Raw genomic sequence first — 19,652 nt, forward strand, 5'->3', positions numbered from 1 at the left:
GGCTCAAATAAGGGACTAAACACGTTTCGCAATTATGCCACATCAATGTGGAACGCCCTACCCAAAGCTGTAAAGGAATGTGGATCACTACCCACTTTCAAAACCTCTCTCAAGGGACACCTACGGGAGACTGCAATTCAACACTGGCCCCTGTAAATATCCTAACCCAACCCCCTCCAATGTACAGTCATTTACCTAGTATGGTTTTGTCAATAGTCCAATGTACAATTTTGTTTGTTTGTACAGTGTCTCCCCCCCCCCCCCCCCTCAATGTACAGTTTTGCTTGTTTATACAGTGTGCCCCCCCCCCCCCCCCCCCCACCACCTCCAATGTAGATTACCCAGTATGGTTGTCAATATCCCAGTGTACCCAACCCCCCCCCACCCAACCTCCTCCAATGTACAGTTTCTACGTCAAATGTATATACTCCCTTTTCCTGACTCCTTCTGTATCACAAACAGTACTGTATTTGCAAATCTGGTATGTCATAAATGTATAGATGTAGCAGTACTGACTATCTGTATGTCATGTATGTCATATATGTCCTGATGAATTGAAAATGGGGGACCCTGATGTAAACAAGACGAAAGTCTTTCTCTGGTCTGCATCCCCTTAACAATTGTGTGTATTGAGCTGTACTGTATTGTACCCATTCTGCAATCTGTTAATAAAGTTTTCAATCAATCAATCAATCATGCATGCGCCCTCCAGTGGTTTTTGCCACAGAGTCAGTCCTTGGTTACCAAGGCAACCGCTCACTGCACCTACACAACCAAGGTACCCATGTACATGTCAAAATACTTCCCAAAGGTCAGTGAATACCACGATCACAACACCAGAGGGAGCTCCACAAATCATGTTAAACCCAGATTCGGCTCAAATAAGGGACTAAATACGTTTAGCAATTATGCCACATCAATGTGGAACGCCCTACCCAAAGCTGTAAAGGAATGTGGATCACTACCCACTTTCAAAACCTCTCTCAAGGGACACCTACGGGAGACTGCAATTCAAAACTGGCCCCTGTAAATATCCTAACCCAACCCCCTCCAATGTACAGTCATTTACCTAGTATGGTTGTCAATAGTCCAATGTACAATTTTGTTTGTTTGTACAGTGTCTCCTCCCCCCCCCCCCTCAATGTACAGTCTTGCTTGTTTATACAGTGTGTCTCCCCCCCCCCCCCCAACCACTTCCAATGTAAATTACCCAGTATGGTTGTCAATATCCCAATGCACCCAACCCCCCCCCACCCAACCTCCTCCAATGTACAGTTTCTACGTCAAATGTATATACTCCCTTTTCTTGACTCCTTCTGTATCACAAACAGTACTGTATTTGCAAATCTGGTATGTCATAAATGTATAGATGTAGCAGTACTGACTATCTGTATGTCATGTATGTCATATATGTCCTGATGAATTGAAAATGGGGGACCCTGATGTAAACAAGACGAAAGTCTTTCTCTGGTCTGCATCCCCTTAACAATTGTGTGTATTGAGCTGTACTGTATTGTACCCATTCTGCAATCTGTTAATAAAGTTTTCAATCAACCAATCAATCAATCAATCAATCAATCAATCAATCAATCAATTCAATCAATCAATCAAACCTTTCGGCAGAGATAGCTGTTCATTTAAAAACATCTTTAAAACTCACATTTCACCTCAAAATGCAGTTAATTATAATTCTACTCAACATTAAATCACACCACTTTGTCAATTGAACGCTTGCAACAAAGAATATTGTAAATTCAGATGAACAAATGCTTTCAAACATAGTTATCCAAATGTTGTACTGTTGACAGTATGGATTGAGTCCTTCAGATGACATTCACACTCCAAGCAATTACAGTAGGGATAACTTATTACTTATTACTTGCAATGTAATATATATGTGCTGTCCAAAAGATATCAAAACGGACCTTGAACCGGTGTCTGTTTGCCTACTCATAAAGGGATGTTGCTGTCGGTCCTAAAACAGATAAAGTATCTAATAAGTAATAATCTAATCATTCAGTATTGAGATTGCATTACAATTACAGTGTCGCTTTCTTTTGATTTGTGTTTGTGCGTGTCCTCTGTTCAGCTGTGAACGAGTGCACAGAGGGTTTGCATTCCTGTGCTCTCAACTCTCAGTGTCTCAACATAACTGGCAGCCACTAGTGTCTGTAACCCTGGCTTTGAGTTGGACCCAGAAAGGCGTCACATGAAGTCATATTCATCATTCGTCACATGAAGTCATGAAAACATTGAAATGCTGTATACTCGCATGCTCCTTCTGAATCCGAGAAAGACAGTATATCCACAAAAAAGAGCCTACATGTAGTATGTAAAAGCAAATACGTAAAACACTGAATTGATATAATTAATAACACAAGAATGGCTGCATAAAACAAACAAACATACATGCATACATGCACATTTGATTTATGCAAACAAACAAACAAACACAAACAAACAGGATCTGTATCTATTTATTTATGTCATGTTTTTCTGCTTAACAACTGCAGACATTGATGAGTGTTAGCCAGGGTTTCTACATAATGAAGGTTTGGTCACTGATACGTAAGTAAACAACCACTGAACCGCTGACTGGGATGAGAGCACTGGTCCCAGATCTGCCATGGACCTGTCCTCTAGGCGCTGACTGGGATGAGAGCACTGGTCCCAGATCTGCCATGGACCTGTCCTCTAGGCGCTGACTGGGATGAGAACACTGGTCCCAGATCTGCCATGGACCTGTCCTCTAGGCGCTGACTGGGATGAGAACACTGGTCCCAGACCTGCCATGGACCTGTCCTCTAGGCGCTGACTGGGATGAGAACACTGGTCCCAGATCTGCCATGGACCTGTCCTCTAGGCGCTGACTGGGATGAGAACACTGGTCCCAGACCTGCCATGGGGCTGTCCTCTAGGCGCTGACTGGGATGAGAACACTGGTCCCAGATCTGCCATGGACCTGTCCTCTAGGCGCTGACTGGGATGAGAACACTGGTCCCAGACCTGCCATGGGGCTGTCCTCTAGGCGCTGACTGGGATGAGAACACTGGTCCCAGATCTGCCATGGACCTGTCCTCTAGGCGCTGACTGGGATGAGAGCACTGATCCCAGATCTGCCATGGACCTGACCTCTAGGCGCTGACTGGGATGAGAACACTGGTCCCAGAGATGCCATGGAGCTGTCCTCTAGGCGCTGAATTTCCGCATTGTTGTCAACATGTCAACATCGTCAATGCTTAGACCTTTTTTTTTCTAAGGACATTGGTGTTACCTCGAGCAATGTCACCCCTTTGCTTCTTTTGTTGGCCGTCCCCTTTTATGTCAGATAGTGCAAAGTTTAATTTTATGTCATCTTGACTATTGCTCTGCGATGTGGTCATCTGCTGCCAGTGGTGACCTCAGGAAGCTCCAGGTGGTCCAGAACAGGGCAGCACGGTTGGTACTGGGTTCCTAAATTCTTATCCCAACCCATGTTTGCGTCCGCGTTCGCGTTTTGCGCTCTGATTGGCCACTGACGTTTCTGGTCGCGCCTATCGTGTGCCGGCAAGTTCTTTCGCCGGTTAAGCTTAGGCACTCTTTCGAAGTTGGTTACGGTTAGAGTTTGTCTTAGAGCAGGGCGATATTGTGTGACGGCAAGTTCTTTCGCCGGTTAAGCTTAGGCACTCTTTCGAAGTTGGTTAAGGTTAGAGTTTGTCTTAGAACAGGACGATATCGTGTGACGGCAAGTTCTTTCGCCGGTTAAGCTTAGGCACTCTTTCGAAGTTGGTTAAGGTTAGAGTGTGGATCGTAGGCGTTAGGTAGTTTGCTGCTGGTCGAGACGGAAATGGTCGCGTCACACGATTGGGCGCACATGTCACATGACCAGAAACGTCAGTGGGATAAGAATAGACGCGTACTGGGCTGCTCACTAAGGTATAATGTGAGCCGTATGCATGCCCGCCTCTCTTGGCTTAACATTGAAAATATATTGTCTTTAAAGTTTTAATATACTTGTGCTGTTCAAGTTGGTCATGAGCAGTAAAACTCCTGTTTTTATAGATAATCAGATTGTTTTTAGTAATACTGTGTGTAGCCGGTACAACGCTGTACCTGCCAAACACTTCGACCATGCCGAGTGGGAGTCGAACCCCGGGCGTCCGCACTGCGGGCGACATCACAAACCACTGCGCCAAGAAAGGATATCCTCTCTAAGCACTCAGTTTGGATGCCTCTGGGGAGTGAGTTTTACTTCTATGTACCGTAGTCACACTATCGCGGTACATATCCGTTATATGTGCATGAGCATTACACTAGAGGTTCCAGTAGTGGGCAGCTTGAATTGCCAGGTCCTAAAACCAACACACACACACACACACACCTACACACACACACACTGCCACTTTACTTTATTAACTCACTGCCACTTTACTGCCATTATTTTATTTGACTGCCATTGTTTATTTTACTATGTACCACTGCTGCTAGAAGATTTGCACTAAGTTCTCTTTTACCTCTATATTTATTTCACGCATTCATTTAATTTGTAGCTACTGTTTATATTGTATATAGTCCTGTATATTGTGTGTGTACATTGTGTCCTATATGTTACTTTATGTTTATAGGGTCCTATATGTTACTTTATGTTTATATTGTCGATCTTTTTATATACACCGTGGGAAGGGGGGGGACATCATTTAATTTTTCTGTATGTCTTGCACATTATGGGAAATGACAATAAAGTTGACTTTCATCATCATCATCATCATTTATTTATTCGTACATGGAATTACCACAGTCCAACAGTACATATTCATATAATTCACCAAAAATACCATGGCCGAAAGGAACAGGAAGAAGAAAAAATCTTATATATACCTGCCCCTACACACACACAACACACCGATAGACATATTGTGTAAAACCAAATAGAATATACCCATTTTGCAAAAAAAAAAAAAAATTTAACATCAACACAACCAAATTAAATCAACATAAATAAACCCATTTTGTCTATCTATCAGTCAAACTACATATTTAGGTTCATTTATTTACACACACACACACACACACACACTTATATAATGTATTATACTTCTATATACTATCTAATTTCTATTTTATTATAATATAACTAAATCATACTATTTATTCTACACCATATTGGTACAGTATTATACAATATTTTAATATATTATTATTCTATGTTACGCTGCTATATACTATATTACTATACTCATACTGGCCTACACTACAACTCTATGCTACGTCATCCTGACACGCTAAACTGCAATATTATACTAAACTGTGCTATACTGTCTATGTATCTTTTCTTTGCACAACCTTTTGAAGTGAAATATATTATTGGAACTCTTTTCATCGTTCTGCAAGGAGTTCCATAGTTTGATACTGAGGTGCACCTTTGTTTTAAGGTTGTTCGTGCAAATTGGTGTTTAAAATTTTATTTCCTTCTGCTGTCATCTGGACAGGGAACGAACAACCTCTGTATATTTGCTGGTAATACTCTGCATTTTGCTCTAAACAAAACTAATAAAGTCTGTATTTCAGCTAACTCTTTAAGTTTCAATAGTCTGGATTTAATAAATAATTCGTTGGTATGTTCTCTTGAATCTACATTGTGAACTATTCTTACTGCTCTCTTCTGTAATATAAATAATGGCTTTATGTTGCTTTCATACGTGTTACCCCACACTTCCACACAGTAACTCAAATATGGTAGGATGAGTGAACAATATGACTTTGATGACATCATGAGGGCCTACCACTGCAGACTGATGCAGGAGAGCGATGAGCTGCAGCTGGAGATTGGTGACAAGGAGAGGAGGCTGGAGGAGCTTCGAGGGAGTAAGAAGACCTTGGAGGGCATGATCAGAGACCAGCTGGTGGCGGCCGTTAGGTATGTGGAGAGGAAGGTGGTCCATACTTCCTAGTACACTACTGTCAGCTGCCAGGACCAGAGCCCTCAGGAGGAAGTAGGACCACCTTTGGAGTCTCTGGGATCTGGGTCATAACAAAGGGAGGACGGAGGTCGACGTGTGGATGCTTCACAGACAGCTGGTCATCAAGCTGAAGAAGAGGCACGGGTAGAGTAGTAAATCTTTCATTATAAGTATAATAAAAGGGAAACAATTATAGTTAAATCGTTATTTCTTTTAATTGAATTCCTTTATTTTACAAATGTATTAAAATATCAATTTAATGCAGTTGAAAAAATGTGGCAGTTGGTTTTTGTTTCTTCTGTAAAGTTCTTTACCTTGTAAACAGTTTTCAGATAATTGTTAATACAAATCCTGTATTATAGCAGCACAATTATACAACTATCCAACAGTCTAATTCAATTTAAATTATTTTGCAAAGATTTGATTCATCTCTAGCCTATGGGGGGGGGGGGGGGGGGGGTAACTTTACAGAAGAACCATAAAATAATAAGATGTTACAAATAAAATAAAAACATGCATATAATGTCAGACTAAGCTGTGAATTATAAACAAATTTTAGATTCATATTTTAGAGTTAAGGGAATAGGGAGTGAGTATTACTATTACAACATAGCTATTATCCTCTAACACTATAGTCACTTAAGAAATAGTACATTTCATTACCAACACCCAGTATAAGATGTAATTATCTTGTACCACACACTAGAATGAGTACACCTGTAGGACACAGTCAGGAGCAAATTACCTTGGGTGCTGTTGCACACAACAGAGAGCAGGTATGTCTTATCAAGTGGGCACCCCCCATCACGATGTTTCATTGAGTTTGACCCACGACACCTCAATGTTAGGTGTCGTGATTCCTGATGTTAGGACTGCTGTTGATGCTGCATGGGGGTGAGTATGATTCCACTCCCTCTCTCACATACCCTGAGAAGTTCTACCAGTCTGTTGCAGGATCCACCAAGAGTTTGGACGAGACCCACAGCATGGTGATGGTTGTGGACTACAGAAGGACCCCAGCCCCTCTCAACCCCATCACCCTGTGTGACTCCCCAGTGGAGACTGTGGAGTCCTTACGCTTCTTGGGAACCATCATCTCCCATGACCTCAAGTGGGAGCTGAACATTCATTTATTTTTTATTTTATTGTGTAAGAAACTTCAGAATGTTACCTTTCAAAAGAGACCAGACTTGTGCATGTACTATAAGTATAAAGTATGATAAATCACAAATTACTTTGGGTATGCAATTGTCCAAAGAAATTGCCCCAGGTTCAAAAGTCGGTTAAATATAGCAAACAGGGGTCTGTTGAATATGATTTCCTGAAGCCAGATTGAAATTCATATAACAGTTTTGAATCGTTGATGTATGATATATACAGTAACTGTTCATGTATTACTTTCTCCAAGACGGTGACACTCCAGAATGGAGACAGGTCTATAATTCCCAGGATCTGACCTATTGCCCTTTTTGAGAAGTGGGATGACTTTAGAATGCTTCATGTCATCTGGAACAGTAGCTTGCTCAAAGGACAGACTGATTACATGGGCAACATAAGGAGCTATCAGGTTTGCGGACAGTGCCGGTTAGCCTTCGGGAGGCGTCTATTCGAAGCCCAAACAACTCCTGGTTCCACGTTCGAGTTTTGCGCTCTGATTGGCCACTGACCTACGGTATTACGCCCCCCTTATCTACGCCAGTTCTGCACACCCAACTCTACTAACAGCCTGCAGCCTGCTCACTAGTCCTGCCTCTACTAACAGCCTGCATTATCCAATTCATATCAATCGAAATAACGTATTGTTTTCATCTCTCTATATTAACGTGATTCCATCAACACAACATAAATGTTCAAAACACAACAAGACAGTTTGCATCACTTCCCACGGTTCTCTGCACTTATTCTACCGGTAGTGCGGTAGTTGTTGCCACGGTATTGGGTATTTGGGTGAATACTTCATTGGCGGGGAAGAAGAACACTGATAGCAGGGTGTGGACCGTCCCGCGAGCCGCAGACCACCGTCCCACGAGCCCCAGACCACCGCCCCGCGAGCCCCAGAGGCTCCCCAGAGTCTGGGTCTCGCGGGGCGGTGGTCTGGGGCTCGCGGGGCGGTGGTCTGGGGCTCGCGGGATGGTCCACACCCCACTATCAGTGTTCTTCTTCCCCGCCAATGAAGTATTCACCCAAAGACCCAATACCGACCGTGGCAACAACTACCGCACTACCGGTAGAATAGGTGCCGAGAACCGCGGGAAGTGATGCAAGCGGTCTTGTCGTGTTTTGAACATTTATGTTGTGTTAATGGAATCACGTTAATATAGAGAGGATTGATATGAATTGGATAATGCAGGCTGTTAGTAGAGGCAGAACTAGCAAGCGGTTAATATAGAGATACGTTATTTCGATTGATATGAATTGGATAATGCAGGCTGTTAGTAGAGGCAGAACTAGCGAGCCGTTAATATAGAGATATGTTATTTCGATTGATATGAATTGGATAATGCAGGCTGTTAGTAGAGGCAGGACTAGTGAGCAGGCTGCAGGCTGTTAGTAGAGTTGAGCGTGCAGAACTGGCGTAGATAAGGGGGGCGTAATACCGTAGGTCAGTGGCCAATCAGAGCGCAAAACTCGAACGCGGAAGCAGGAGTTGTTTGGGCTTCAAATAGACGCCTTCGGGAGAGGTGTTAGTTGGACAATGCCTAGGCTAACCGGCACTGTCCGCTTCCATTCATTGTGCTAAGCTAGGCTAACGTGCAGCCAGATAGCTTTCTACTGAACGCACAGAGAGGAAACTGGTATCTATCTTCTGGTATCTCTCTGGAGAAGACGGTAAGCTAATTTCCCAAAATGTTGGCGTGTTCCTTTAAAAACATAGCAGAGATATTATCAAGGCCTGTAGCTTTTACACAGTTAAGGTCGTTCTGTGTAGGCTGATGAGAGAAGCTGGGACACTGAGCAGCAGCGGGTGCCCTCTTCCTTTCCAGTGTAGAAAGGAGGAAAGGACTATGAGCTTGCCACCAGATCATGATGGAATTTTGGTCACAAAGAATGGATAGAGGTTATCGTTTTGCAGGGATACACTCTTTATTTTTTCTATCTACTTTTTTCTCCTCCTTTTTTCTGTGATTTTTCTCCCCATCCCAATTCTCCCTCCCCTGTCCTGATCGTTGCTCGCAGGATCCCACTGGCCGGTTGTAGTGAGGATAGAAGCCTTGCATCACATGTCCCCTCCGATACATGTGGAGGCAGCCGGTCACATCTTTTCCACTGCTAGCGCGGACTCTCATTTGGCGAGGAGTAACGTGTAGGAGGCTCACACTGCCCCCGCCATTTTCCTGACTTTGCTGTGCAGGCACCCCAACCGACCTGTAGGAGTCGCTGTTCACAACAACCAGACTACCACCCTTCGACTTCCCACCCGCTAACTCTGCCAATTGAGTTAGTATGACGGCCGGCCCAAGCCGGAGGCAACGCCGACAGCCGGATTCGAACCCGGTGTCTCTTGCGTTGGTGAGGTGATGAGCGCAATGTCCGCTGCGCCACCCAGTCGCCAGGGATACACTCTTACTTTTTGTTTATGTTTAGCTTTGTGGATGATTTTCTTCAACATTCTATTAACTTCTTGTCAACATTACAATTGTATGCACTCATCCATCCAAGAAAAAAAAATAGCAAGTTATTTCCATCCTCATACTTTATGATTATTTATATTTATAAATGTGCATTTTCTTTACACAAAGGTAAAATATTTCATTGTATACACACAAAGCAATACATTGAACAGGGATTGCATGTCTCAATATTCACATAGCTGACTGATAATTGAATTAGACCTCTTCTGACTACCAACCAAAAATGAGCCATTACTACAAAGCAATTCTATTCAGAAACACCAAAAACTGCAGTATTTTGGGGCTTCTCTTAAAGCATTCTATTTTGTGTTATCTTGGTTTACTATAATTATACTGTATTATAACAACATACCTCAAAATCTTGTGTGTTTCTAGCAGTCTATGTATACTTATTATAGCCAACTGCAACTGTGTTGTTGTATAGAGAGAAAGTGTTTCCCCCCCATCACTCTATGAACTGGACATCATATCACTTAGCATAACCTAATCCAAATTGATTCTGTAACTGTGTCCTTAAAAGGTTTCTTAGTAAGTCATTCACAATTCTGGAAAACAATGTTATCAAATCAAGCCCTTATATGAATAATCCTGGACTGCACCGATACATCTTTGTGTTAAAATGTGTATCTTGATGAGAAACCTCTTTGTAATAAGCCAGTTGTTAATATAGGTCTCAAATTTCAATCCGATTGCATTGATTCAACAGTTCAAAGTCACCTCACTATAAATAATGTGTTATATGTGCCATTCTGGCGCTAAATGTCTCACCCTGCTGCATTCCAAACATGAGATGGAATGTTTTTCAGCACAATGCAAAAGAGGAACCCAGTTTTCTGCTGTCTATTTCCATATCAGCAGCTTAAATGATGCCCCGTGTCATTCCCCGTCATGTTTTCTCACATTCAGATCTGAAAGCTCCTGCATTAATGTGTCTTGGATGAAACCATCAGATTGATTGATCTACCACAAGAAGGTAAGACATAATATTTCATTAAAGGTAGAATCTGTAATGTCGTCAAACAGCGACCTCTAGGCAAAGGTTGACAACAGGATACTGCGCTTTGTTTACATCTTTTGTTTTTGTCTGTGGATTGGATTTCAGTGGGTAATCGGGGAGGGGTTGCTACTGCTAGCCACATCTCAGGCTCTGCCAAGAGAGGTCTGGAAAAATTCTAAAATCTAAATAACTTAAAGAAAAGGTAAACACAAAAAGGTAAACAAAGCGCAATACCAAGCAAGGCCCTTTTGCCTAGCGGTCGCTGTTTGGTGGCATTACAGATTATAACTTTAAGGGACTGGGACAAAGGTTCAATATTGAGATACGTTTTTATTTTGGTTGAGGTGTGGTGCCTTGGACTTTTACAGCAGGGTCATATTGGGGGTTCTAGTACAACGTTAGCCTTCCTCCATTATGGGGGTACCAACCCTGTGTTAGGAGGTTGCCATGGAGACGGTTCTCCACAACACAAACTCTCACACTACCTTTATGACAGCACAGATTGACAACATGCAATGGCTCCAAACATCGTGATGACATTAAGTATTTACAACCTCCTCCAATCACACGGAATGCTTCTCACGGGTCACTTTCGGAAACAGATGTAAATGTACGTACCTGTACAGTATTTTCTTCTTTTAAAGTATTCTAAAGATAATTTAACAGACTTCGTCAAGGTAAAGCACACACACTATTGAACGGTTGCAGTCACTGTTGGGACATTTCCAAGATCTGGACATAATTTCAATACAGTTATAACAAAACATCACAAACGTGTACATGTACACACACACACAAAATAAACAGAACATTTTCCATTTGCACAAGAGGCAATATTGACATGGCCCACGAGAGGCACCGAATAAATAGGATGACGAGTGGAGCGGGTGACGAGGCATGACGAGTAGATCACTCAAACAACATGTCCTCGTCCGTCTCCTCCATCATCATGTTGGCGGGCTCCGCGATGGGGCCCAGCTTCGCGAGGCGGGCGGCGATCTCCTTCTCCGTCCGCTCTCTGAGCTGCTTCTTCTTCTCCTGGATCTTCTTCAGCCTGAGGGGACGGATTCAAAGTCAGACCGAAGACATTTCTCTCCTTCAAAAGACAACATTTATTTCATTGTGGATGATCATCAAATTCCAAGTTTCACACTCAATTCATCCATCGTAAAACTGAAAGCCCCCCCCCCCCTATCTCATGTGGTATTACAGGTTGTCTTAGTGAGGTCGCCGATACCACATTCTAAAATATACTTGTTGGCAACGCGTCTGCGTTCTAAACAAGAACATTGGTTTGAATCTCATTTCGGATGAGATTTCAAATTTGATGAGGTGTTGATACAGTGTTACAGAAAACAGTAGTTGAGACATGGCTGGGTATGTTGCATTGCGCAACTATGTTGAATTTTTAAACGGATATACAGGTGACATGTTGGAGAGAGGGATACAAAAAGTGTCCGGTGAATTGGGGATAATCTTTTGGGGGAAAAAAATAAATAAAAGCTTAATTTGCTGCCTAGGTATAGCACTGATGTGTTGATCTGACCTGTAGAACTCCTCACGTTCTCTCTCGTCCAGCTCTGTGATGATGTAGGTGAGGGTGCGCTCAATCCGTGGGATAATTACTGTGAAGAGAAACGGCAATTCAGCTACGGCGACACCGCCAGGGTCCCGCCCGGTATCTCTTTGAGTGGCCCTCACCAATCTCAATGTGTACCATTAGCTGTCAGCATTAACCTACCATGCTCAATGGCGTTGACACGGCGGTTGGTAATCTTTATGGCCTCGTCCAGAGTGACGAACGAAGTCTGTTGTCAAAAAGTGACCAATAACACAAGAGTGAAGTGAATGTTTTTCCAGTATTTTCATGGTTATGTACTTTCTATTAACATAAAACAGGTTGAGTTAGGAGAGTTTACAAAAGGCTGCCAAGTGACTTTGAATGCATGGGCAGTACTTTTGGATGTATATAGGACTTGATGCAGTTGGCGAATCAAGTCAAAGTTGCAGATGTTTTTGAACTGCTCAAATTAAAATGAACACCTGCCATTTATTTGCCAGCTCATTTTGTTCCTCAAATTAAATGCTTTTGACGTGTTCAGTCATAACCATGCACAATTTGCAACAGCACCTCCTACCTGTAAGGAGGCCAACTCCACTAGGAGCTCAACAGCTTTGGCATAGTTCCTCTTCAACCTGGAGACCTGCTCTCCTCCCCTCGCAAGTCCAGTGAGCTCATAACCTGACAGGGACATAAGACATAGTAAGGACCAGTTTGTGGTGGTGGGGAGTGTTGTTGTTTTTGTCTTAAAAGATTTATTTAAAAAAGACATTATCTGTCAAAATATATTGTTGTTTTCACATGAAATAGACCAGTGGTAAATTACTCACTGTCCCCTCCTTCTTGATAATGCTCAAACACAGGTAGGGTAACTCCTAAAAGGGAAAGAGAAGAGAGATTAGTAAGACTTCCTGTCGAGCCCTAAACCGTTGTTGTAAAAAGTGAATATCTGAGGCTGACCTGCCACGTTGTCCTTCTTGGCACGGACCTTAATCTGGGCCTTATTCACATTCTGGATTACAGTGGTGCTGTCAAAATACATTATACACACAGATGTGAACAAAACAGACTTCAGTTGTGCACGGACACCAGATCAGACAAAAATAAGACAACCAAGTGTCGTCGATTAATCGACCAGTTTGGTCTTGGTCGACCAAGACTTTGTTAGTCGAGTCGTTTTAAATTTTTTTATTTTATGTTTTTTCCCCCATGCTGAAGTTTTTTTTCCTGAAAAATTATAAGCACATCCCTGGTAATCACAAGATTTAAAGAGGTCCTTACATGTGGAGAACAAGATATTGGAAATTCGACAATTAAATAAACAAATTGATTAGTCAACAAAGTCCGATGACTATTAGTCACAAATTATAACTTTAGTGGAAGACAGCCCAGTTAGATTGCCTTACCTGAAGTCTCCAGCAGCAAATTTAGCCTCAGCCAGGGAGAAGGCAGCCTCTCTCATCACCTCCCCCATCAGGGTCTTTGTCTGATGGGATATGACAAGGAGGCAAAGTCCACCTAAGTACACCGTTTTTGGCAAAAAAGAAATACAATAACGTTATACTAAGAGGCAAGACAGTCATCTTGGCTGTTTAGACTTACCTCAATGATCTTGCGGAGGATCTGACGGAAGCGCATGGCGAGAGCGTCGGCTTTCTTCTTCAGTAGGTTACGACCAGTCTGGGCCCCTTTCAGTCGGGCCTTCATGATGGTCTGAACCCTGCAAGCAACAACACAAGCTTCAGAAAGATGGCGATCACAGTTGGATCAATAATGGCTAGAACACCTAGTACCAATATAAAATGAGTAAGATAGACTAGTAGACAAGCATAGTTGGTTTTAATCAGACTAGATCCATTTAATAGATAGATCCAGACTAGATTTAATCAAACCGCTCTAAAAGAGCACCTACGGGAGGCTGCAATTCTAAAATGGCCCCCGTAAATGTCCGAACTCCCACCCACCCACCCCCTCCTAATGTACATTTCCCTCCCCCTCGTATGTATATATTTACTGCTAGGATCTCTGTTTAACAGTACTGTATATTTGCATATCTTGTATGTCACAAATGTAACAGTTGTATATCTGTATGTCATGTATGTCATAAATGTCATTATGAATTGAAAATGGGGGACCCTGATGTAAACAAGACTGGTCTGCATCCCCTTAACAATTGTGTGTATTGAGTTGTACAGTACTGTACCCATTCTGCAATCTGTTTTCAATCAATCAATGAAAAATGCTGCCCGTGTGGACTGGGGCAAGTAAAAGAAGCCCATTTCATTTCGGCCCTTGGTCCTGGAATGACCTCCAGACACGTTTCAAATTGGCCTCTCCGATCTCTTTGTATTGCTTCAAACTCAAAATATCTGAAATCCTTGCCACCTGCTCCTCCTGCTTTGATGTCTAACACTTTTCTACTTTACGTGTTGATTTGTTGCAGTACGCTGAGGTTGATTGTTGTTACCGTTTTATTGTGCTTGTATTTTATTTTTAATTTTCGTGTATGTGTATTGTGCTTTGTTATGTATGGACATAATTTGTGCTGGCCTTCTTGGCCAGATCACACTTGAAAAAGAGACCTCGAAGGGCGGCTAAGTGGCGCAGTGGGCAAGGCGCTCGCAACCAACGCAGGAGATGCTGGGTTCGAGCCCAGCTCTGGTCGTTCATACTAACACAATTGGCATTTGGCAGTGTTAGGGGTGGGAAAGCTGGTGGGTGGGGATTGGACGTTGTGGACAGCGACTCCTACAGTTCGGTTGGTGCGCCTGTACAGCAGAATCAGGAAGCATCGGGGGCAGCGTGAGCCTCCCACGCATTACTCCTCGCCACTGAGAGATCAAGCTGTACAGGTGAAAAGATGACAGCTGCCTCCTCGTGTACCGGAGGGGACACGTGATGCAAGGCTTGGTCCTCACTGCAGCCGACCAGTGGGAGGCATAGTCTAGCAACGTTCGAGACAGGGGAGGGGAGAATTGAAGGGAGAATTGGCAAGGTGAAAGTGGGATGGAAGAAGAAATAGAAAAATAAGGAGAAAAAGTGGATTAAAAAAAAGAAAAAGAGACCTCAGTCTCGATGGGTTTTTATTTTTGGTTAAATAAAGGTTTGATGAGATGATGTTCTAGAGATTGTCAGTGTCTCTTCTAGTTCCTTAGGTTATTTGTGGTGGTGGTAGCAGGCAAGGATGGGCAAGATACACAGCCAGACAGTGGAAAGAATATAGCACATGCAGGACCATAATGCATTGTTGTCAATGTATAAGTGGATCCGTTTGGGATATCTGATTGATTGATTGATTGATTGATTGATTGATTGATTGAAAAGTGTATTAACAGATTGCAGAATGGGTACAGTACAGTACAGCTCAATACATACAATTGTTAAGGGGATGCAGACCAGAGAAAGACTTTCGTCTTGTTTACATCAGGGTCCCCCATTTTCAATTCATCATAACATATATGACACACGACATACAGATAGACAGTACTGCTACATCTATACATTTATGACATACCAGATTTGCAAATACAGTACCGTTTGTGATACAAAAAGTGTCCAGAAAAGAGTGTACATTTGACTCCCGTAGGTGTTCTTTGAGAGTGTTTTTGAAAGTGGGTAGTAATTCACATTCCTTTACAGCTTTGGGTAGGGCGTTCCACATTGATGTGGCATAATTGCGAAACGTGTTTAGTCCCTTGTTTGAGCCGAATCTGGGTTTAACATGATTTGTGGAGCTCCCTCTGGTGTTGTGATCGTGGTATTCACTGACCTTTGGGAAGTATTTTGACATGTACATGGATACCTTGGTCGTGTAGTGTATCTTGTAGACCAGGCCCATTGCAAGTTGCTGTACTCTGTCGTCTACTCTAAGCCATCCTAGGTTGTCAAAGTGGGCAGGGGTGAGGTGGGTTCTAGGAGTCAGTAGTGCCTTTGAGGTGCTTTGGTACCATGAGGTGCAAGCATAGTCGTAGTACCCTTGAATGAGTGCTCCTGCCAGAGTCTTCAGGGTATTCTTGTTTACCAGAGAGGAGATCCGGTACAAGAATAGAGTTCGTTGGTTGACTTTTTTTATTACATTAGATGCCATTTTGTCACAGGAAAGATTAGCCTCTAGGATGGAACCCAGGTAGGTAATTTCATCTTTCCTTGTGACAATATTGTCACCCACTGTAACTGAGAAGCCGTCGGTCTTGCTGAGTTTGTTATTTGAACCGAAGAAAATGGACTCTGTTTTTCCCATGTGTAATGATAGTTTGTTATCGGCGAGCCATATGCAGATTTTGCCTAGTTCCGAGCTGAGGGTTTTTTCCCCCTGTAACTTGTTCTTGTCAGAGACCAGCAGGGCTGAGTCGTCCGCAAACAGGAACAAGTTGCAGTCACAAGCTGACGACATGTCATTTGCATAAATTAGGAACAGTAGCGGTCCTAGTATGCTTCCTTGTGGAACACCACAGCTCACTGGGAGGGGGGGGGATAGGGTACCGTTTACCTCCACCATCTGTTCTCTCCCCTCCAGGTAGGATTGTATCCAGCTCACTGATAAGACTATCAAAACCAATTGCTTTTAGCTTGTCAATCAGAATGGTGTGATTGACAGTGTCGAAGGCCTTTTGTAGGTCCAGCATGACCATGCCGCAATATTTGCCCGCGTCCACCTCTTGTTTGATGTGGTCGTTCAAATAGAGAAGGCATGTGTCAGTGGAGTGGGATGTTCTGAAGTCAGATTGGAATTCGTAGATTAGATTTTTTCCCGCAAGGTACATTTCGACCTGTTCGTATACTATTTTTTCCATGACTTTCGAGATGGATGTAAGGATAGAAACAGGGCGGTAGTTGCCTGGGTCTAATTTGCTGCCCTTTTTGTGCAGGGGTGTTACTCTCGCAATTTTGAAGTCCTTGGGGACGTGTCCCTGTTTTATGGAGGTTTATTATGTGTGTGATGACTGGGGTGATGGCGGCTGCTGAGTCTCTGAGGAATTTGGAGGGGATGTTGTCATGGCCAGTGGCTTTGTTCGGTTGGAGGGTGCTCAGTTTTTTGAGTACCTCATCTGTAGTTACCATTTCCAGTTTGAAGTCGTCTTTGTGGACGCCTAGGTTCTTGTAGTATGCTACTATGTGTTCTACCCCATAATGCCCTGAGTGGGACGGTAGTTTGTTTACCAGTGTTGTGGCTATGTTTGTGAAGAAAGTGTTTAAGTAATTGGCTACATCCAGCTTGTCTGTGATGAGAGCGTGTTGTCCGTCTTTATGTTTATGTTTGAGAACCTGGTTTTAAGTTTTTTACTGCAGCCTAGTTGATTATTGAGTAATTTCCAAAGTTCACATGGTTTATTTTTGTTTTCCTCAGTTTTGTCATTGATGAATTTTTTTTGTTGTTGCAGTTTTGATCATGGAGTTTACGTCATTTCTTAGTCTGTTTCTTTCTAGTTTGAGTTCAGTCACGTGGGCTTGGAGTTCACTGCTCGTGCTTTTTGTCTCTGGCTTTCAAAGCGGTCAGTATTTCAGTGTGCATCCATGGCTCAGTGCGATTTTTTACCCTGGTGGTTCTTAGGGGGGCCATGTTGTTTAGTATTGTTGAAAATTTGGTTTTGAAGCCAAGCCAGGTTTCTTCAACCAGTGTACCATTGAGCTCATCTGACCAGTCCAGGCTCTCCAGTTCAAGGTTAAAGGCCTCGCTAGAGTAGGTTTTGAGGTCTCTAGATGTGACTGTTTTGTGACAGCCAGCCTTTTGCTTTAGCAAAATCTATTTGCGTGGCCCTGGTTGACATAGAACTGGACCACCATAAATACAGATACGTGAGAAACTCTGGGTCAGATTCTTTGTAAACATTTATATACCGTTGCAACAGAATTAGCTGCAGATGTGCATCACATTTTTGACAGCTCACAGTCCGAGATTATTTTAGGGAGACGTCACATGACAGCTGTTCCTCTTTAGGTGCTGGTGCATCTTTCTGACACCACAAATCTGGTGAAGATCATAAATGTGATACAACAACAAATTAACACTGCACTGTCCCCTCAGAAAAATAAATAAATAAATAAAAACGTCCCAATTCCTGCACATGTGAACCAAACATTACAAAAAGATATGACATATTGTTACATGCAACATCTTGCTGGCTCGCCAACATAACACAAAACAAATGGTTTAACTAACAGAAGCTAGCTGCTTGCTTACATTCTGGAGGGGAATACGTCGAGCCTGTCTTTTCCTGACATCTTGTCCTCTGCTCGATGACGGTGGTCTGCCGGTCAGTTCTGTTGCTGTCGGGACAGTGGACCTGTTAAAACTACTAACGTTACAGCTATAGATTACAATCAAGCAACGGTTGTTCTACGTGGAGGTTTAGAACTATAATAATCTGGTGTCGTGATATTGTATGGTTTCGCTAGCTAACGTTACTCCTGCCAGTGATCAGCTGGTCACTGGTCATGTGACTCTTGCCAGCTAAGCGAGTAGGGTCCAGCTACAGCGCCGGAGAATCCTCTCACTGGGCAAGCCTGTGGCAACCACGACGTTCTAATTCTCCACTTGCACAAATTGAAAGTAGGCACTTCCGGCTGACTTCCGGTTGCCAATAGTACTTCCTGTCCCATCCAAATACATTGGTTTTAGCTACTTTTCTCCCCTTATTTAAACAACTTTGTCGGCACAGAGAGGCAATGAAACGTTTGTATTATTATAGTATAGAATGTATTTAATAAGCAAACGTTTGTCAGCAGGGTTTTTGGGCTGTATTTCATGTAAAAACGTTTACTGTTAGTTTCCTTGCTCAGCCAGCATTAGCCTTCATTAGCTAACAGAAGCTAGTGGTTAAACAGGCCGGATTAGCTTTGAGCTAACTATCTTTCCCGACCCATGTATTCCCATTCTAAACATAACGTCAGTTTACAAAACATGACCTGTCTATATAACGTTGAGGAACAAATTATAAGTGTGTGGGTGTGTGTTTTGGTGAACATTGGACTGCAAACAGAAAATGCATCACAGTTAGACAGTAGCTACTGTTAGCTGCCCTCCGGATTAGCTTTGAGCTAACTATCTTTCCCGACCCATGTATTCCCATTCTAAACATAACGTCAGTTTACAAAACATGACCTGTCTATATAACGTTGAGGAACGTTATCTCCCGGGACGAGTAGCCACGTTAGTTAGCCAGCAGGGATGAGAGCAGGGGACTGGGGAGGGAGACATGGTGAGAGCAGGGGCCGGGATGAGAGCAGGGGGCTGGGGAGGGAGACATGGTGAGAGCAGGGGACTGGATGAGAGCAGGGGGCTGGGGAGGGAGACATGGTGAGAGCAGGTTGCTGGCTAACTAACGTGGCTACTCGTCCCGGGAGATAACGGCGCTGCCTGGCTGGTTGTTGGCTAACTAACGTGGCTACTCGTCCCGGGAGATAACGTTCCTCAACGTTATATAGACAGGTCATGTTTTGTAAACTGACGTTATGTTTAGAGTGGGAATACATGGGTCGGGAAAGATAGTTAGCTCAAAGCTAATCCGGAGGGCAGCTAACAG

At 43.1% G+C, this 19,652-nt stretch overlaps 2 protein-coding genes across 2 annotated transcripts in view; both read right to left on the reverse strand.

Annotated features, from left to right (window-relative positions):
- The window catches only part of LOC311228354 (phospholipase B1, membrane-associated-like), a gene marked incomplete at both ends in the record, with an annotated part of 540,482 nt that overhangs the window by 192,531 nt on the left and 328,299 nt on the right, over positions 1-19,652 (reverse strand). The gene's annotated exons all lie outside the window — the stretch shown is intronic.
- Positions 10,886-18,551, reverse strand: atp6v1d (ATPase H+ transporting V1 subunit D). Its single transcript, XM_084314882.1, has 9 exons — positions 18,311-18,551; positions 13,732-13,849; positions 13,536-13,615; positions 13,090-13,157; positions 12,960-13,004; positions 12,707-12,810; positions 12,310-12,376; positions 12,115-12,193; positions 10,886-11,622 (listed from the first exon to the last, which is right to left on the reverse strand). Exons 1-9 carry the CDS (start codon positions 18,349-18,351, stop codon positions 11,478-11,480), a joined length of 747 nt encoding a protein of 248 aa, XP_084171008.1. The 5' UTR covers positions 18,352-18,551; the 3' UTR covers positions 10,886-11,477.

The sequence above is a fragment of the Notolepis coatsorum genome (assembly GCF_963971535.1).
Source record: "Notolepis coatsorum genome assembly, chromosome: 5".
Lineage (NCBI taxonomy): Eukaryota > Metazoa > Chordata > Actinopteri > Aulopiformes > Paralepididae > Notolepis > Notolepis coatsorum.